Source organism: Ornithodoros turicata, unplaced genomic scaffold (genome assembly GCF_037126465.1).
Source record: "Ornithodoros turicata isolate Travis unplaced genomic scaffold, ASM3712646v1 Chromosome14, whole genome shotgun sequence".
NCBI lineage: Eukaryota > Metazoa > Arthropoda > Arachnida > Ixodida > Argasidae > Ornithodoros > Ornithodoros turicata.
Window position 1 is genome coordinate 4,057,979 of NW_026999314.1, and position 4,516 is coordinate 4,062,494.

General features: G+C 45.7%; 1 protein-coding gene across 1 annotated transcript; it reads left to right on the top strand.

Annotated features, from left to right (window-relative positions):
* Window positions 1-396: 396 nt before the first annotated feature.
* On the top strand, window positions 397-4,292 carry LOC135372327 (putative nuclease HARBI1). The gene is made up of 5 exons (XM_064605966.1): window positions 397-580; window positions 675-944; window positions 1,231-1,356; window positions 3,757-4,136; window positions 4,200-4,292. The coding sequence occupies exons 1-5, from the start codon at window positions 397-399 to the stop codon at window positions 4,290-4,292; spliced, it is 1,053 nt and encodes a 350-aa protein (XP_064462036.1).
* The last annotated feature ends 224 nt before the right edge of the window (window positions 4,293-4,516 follow it).

The window sequence follows — 4,516 nt, forward strand, 5'->3', positions numbered from 1 at the left end:
GACGTGAAGACATCCTTGTGAGCACGAAATGTCCTCGTTGACTGCACTGAAGTGGCTACTTGGTGTTCTAGAAACCCGTACACAAGCGTCGCACTATACGAAGTGCAAACGCCGAGCTTCCGACGGCCTGAGGGCTTCTATTCTGGTTGGCGCCGGGGCGGGGGGTTCCGTGCTGGGCGGGGGCTCTGGGGCGCGTTCCCAGCCACGTCGTAGGTGCGCGAGCTCGCTATTGTTTCACCCATCCCCATAGCAACAGCCGGGTCACGTGACAGGCTTCGCGATGGAGCACTAAAGAGCCTTTCCCTGCTACCCCGGCGGCGGCTCGCGCATCACGTGACCGTAGCCGTTGTGAGCGGAGGTACGACGACCGAAACCTCTTCGGGGTTAGCGATTAAAATGGCGGATCTGTTTGTCATTTTTGACGAGGAGGGCATCGCCGATCGCGACCCGGAACGCACATATCGCACTTACAGCGATGCTTTCGCTACGATGTCAGAGGACAACTTCAATGCAACCTTCCGCTTGTCTAAGGACGCTGCTAGAGAGGTCTGCGAAGCTGTCAAGGGGGATCTAGAGCGGCGTAAGTATAACTATAGAAACTCATACAGTGCACTTGCTAACTGCATTTGTGCACCAATGCAGAAGTTCCATTCTTAAACAACGGCACATTTCAGCTCAGCAGTGGCGTCGTACAACCCTCAGCGTCGAGCAGAGAGTTTTAATGGCGCTACGGTTCTACGCCACTGGGGCATTCCTCGGCAACATTGCGAGGGAAGAGAGCTTCGTTTGCAGTAAGCATGCAATATCCGAGGCTCTCCACGCAGTGAGCCTAGCCATCACAATGAACCTTGCGCGGAAGTATCTCCGGTTCCCTTCGACTCCAGAGGAAAAGCTGGAAGTAAAGCGCGGGTTCTACGAGTTGGCTGAGTTTCCTGGGTGCCTAGGTAAGCAATCCCTGTTTTCCATAAACAACATAGGAATGCCTCTCACAATGCATGCAAGAATCATGATGAATAACACGTCTCCTCCGTTTCACTTTTTTTGCCTAAATGCAATGTGTAACAAAAAGTCACTATACAAAAACACAAACTGGATATAACATGAAATAGTAATGGTGATTAGCTTCAGCATTCGTGATCATGCAACTCCCTGGTACAAAATGAATGATTATCCCCTAAAAGTCGTGTCAGAGGGGAACATCCTCATTATTTGAGTGTATATTTTTCGCAGGTGCAATTGATGGTACCCAAGTGGCAATACAGCAACCGAGCCTTGCTGATCCACGCTTCGTGGATGGAAACTACTATTGCCATAAGGGATACCATTCCATCAATGTCTTAGCGGTGAGCAATTCTCGTACTTTTTTGGTACTTATTTCTGCACAAATATTTCGACAGTACGAGGTAACTCGTTACTGTAACTGAGTTCCTATTTTGGTAACTTGTAACGTAACTCGGTACTTTTGCGCCGTGGTAACTTTCAGAGGAACCCGTTCCTTTTCTTGGTAACTCTGCCAAAGTAACTTAAGTTCCAAGTTACTTTTAACTCGCTTTTTACTCACGTCCACATTTCTCTCCGGTTCCTTCATGGCATATTTTGCCATAAAACATGATATTCAATGAGTGACAGTATTTTATTCAGGAAGTAAGAACCACTGCCATTGAAATAAAGCTGAACCATTGTGCGCCCACAGGGGGTAAGATGCAAAGTGTTCGAATAGACCTTTACCAGAGAAACGTCATCATGACATTGGTAGACAGACTGAAACCGAAACAAGGCGGAAGGACGGCTGGGTTCCACGAACGGGCACATGTTCGCCGTCTCCCATTGAAAGAAATATAGGACCAGAGTCTTGTCCATTCAAGGGATCATGTCGTAATCCCCTCAAGACTGTGGTTTTCGGGCGCGACCTTGTTCACCTAGCTTCGAGCGTAGTTCAATTCTACCAAATTTTGGCGCTATCGAAAACTATGACGTCATTTATTTACAAACATTGTCTATTGTTGGGCATAAAGGAAAACGATCTAAGCGTGTTGCACTCCTCCGCAGGCAACTCAAGGTCTAACTCAACTGCTCGTGAGCTGCACCTGCCTAATGCCATTTTGTGTCCTAAGTAACTTGGAAGTACCTCGTTCTTTTTGTTAAGTAACTCTGTAACTGCGAGTTAGATTTCATGCTGAAGAACTTCGTTATTAACTTAGTTACACTTAACATGCGGTAACTTAACCTGTAACGAGTTCTTTATGTCGAGTAGCTTCTCAATCTATGAATATTTCATTTCAATTTTGTACCACAAAGTCAAAAAATCAATTAGGCAACTGTGTTTCCAGAACCATTGTATTTCCAATGCCCCTATGTACATTCTCTTGCTTGTTTGTTGCCTTTTATGCATACAGAGGATGTTCACGCCGTAACATTGCACATCTTTCTAAGATCTGTGATGCAACCAGGCGCATTCTGTTCCTGTATGCCAGATACCCGGGATCGTGCCATGATGCCTCTGTATGGGCAGCGTCCCAGCTCTGTCGAGAAGCTCCCACAATATTTGAGGATGGAGAGTAGCTAATTGGTGAGAATTTTTTTTGTTAGTCTGGTACATTTCCTGCTTTTCTTCATTTGGTTACTGATCTGGGTTGCACTTTTTTACGATGGCCCATTTTCATGTAACCCTTCCCCCCCACCACACACACTGCAAGTTGTGTCAACATCCCCACACATGTACTTCAGTGTTCCTTAGACGCTGCCTAGATTTTATTGCCTGCCAACACCTGAGTCGCGGGTTCAAAATGAAGCTTGCAGGCCTAATCCTACCTCGTGAGAGAAATGTATATAAAAGGCACATCTTTTTGACGTCCTGATAGCTATTGCAGTTCATGACTGCATCATCATATAGCTAGAGAGCATGTGTTATGCTTTTGTTGGTTATTCAGTGATCTGCTCAGCAGATTTCTCCATATGACATTTACATATACAGGGTGTTCAAAATTAAGCTTTCACGAGCGCTACGCAAACACAGCGATGACGGGAAACCGGATGACAACGTTATCTTACTTGTGTAAGAAACAGGTGCTGCTAATTATGTAGCACTTGTTTCTTACTCAAGGAACAGAAAAAATAGCACCAGTTTTCTTTTGTTCGCCTATTTATAAAGTGCTAGTGAAAGCTTAATTTTGAACACCCTGTATGTCAGGGTGTGTCAAGTTGTCATTTCAGACTATCCGTGGATGCAGATCGTTTAATTTGTCTGATACAGCCAACATAAAAGTCTGAGGTAGTTAAACGTAGCTTAGAATGACGAACAAACTACAAGCCTCACAATGCCCCTTTGCATGCTTTGATGTAAGAGAGAACGTATTGAGGGTGGGTGTTTGTGTTTCGCAGCATGGCTTCGCACGTTGAAGGGAGCATGGCTAGCATGGTGTACCTTCTAGCTCCTCTGGCAAGAAATTGAAGGATGTGGAATGGGACCCACTACTGGTGCCTTATTGCTTCAGCGGCGAATTGAAGAAATAGAATAAAACGGAAACGTAGATTACACCGACGCGACCAGCTGCTCCCTGACGCTTGATGAGTGCAAGCATGCAGTGATTGAAAAAGATTTTCGAATATTCATTTGATACAGCCATTCTCAGTACTCAGTCTTTTACGTCTCATAACATGTTTGAGTGGCCTGCTTTGCACTACGTGCTATGATCACGATTGGGCATGCAACCTACATCTGCTGAATAACGGATGAGAGTTTTTAATTATCTACAGGAGACAGCGCCTACCCCTTGCAACCATGGCTGATGACGCCTGTCCGAACACCAACGACACAGGAAGAAGAGGACTACAATGACGCACACAGTCGAACACGTGTGCGCATTGAGCACTGTTTCGGCATGCTGAAGATGCGGTTCCGGTGCCTTCAGAGGTACCGCACCTTACACTTTGCTCCAGACCGGTCGTGCAAAATCATAAACGCTTGTGTGGTGTTGCACAACATGTGTATAACGTACAACACACCTCAGCTACCTGATGCAGGTGACGCAGAAAGTGGGCCTGATGATGACATGACACAAGAGGCACACGTTGCGGGGGCAGACGATGCAGAGGACAATGACAGTGCTGTTGCCACAAGCAGTCGTGCAACCCAGGTTAGGAGTCGCCTCATAGCACGGTGCTTTAGGCGACATCTTTAACTGCCTTACTGACTCCAGTGCGTGTGGAACTTTGTCACCTGTGGCTATAAAACTGTGCCTTTGAATTCTGCTCTACAACAGGGGCCTCAAACACCTGAGCAAGCTCTGTGACTGATTTTCAATTTCTTTTTCCAAGACTATTTTGTGAAGAAAGTGCACAATACAGTTTGTAAATAGCAGGTAATTTGGATTCTCCTGCCAATTGTATTTGTTTCTGAGGGACTAAACATTTTTGTTGCATTGTTTTTCACGTTTTCAGTACTGGACTTGGAAAGGCATTTGATTTATTTCCCTTGTGTGTCATGTTGGGTTTTCCAGTAACAAATTTTGTACAC

Coding starts and splice junctions, on each gene's coding strand:
- LOC135372327 (XM_064605966.1), top strand. CDS start 397: ATGGCGGATCTGTTTGTCATTTTTGACGAGGAGGGCATCGCCGATCGC. Junction 1,357..3,756: donor CTTAGCGGTGAGCAATTCTC/GTACTTTTTTGG, acceptor AATTATCTACAG/GAGACAGCGCCTACCCCTTG. Junction 4,137..4,199: donor CAAGCAGTCGTGCAACCCAG/GTTAGGAGTCGC, acceptor TACTGACTCCAG/TGCGTGTGGAACTTTGTCAC.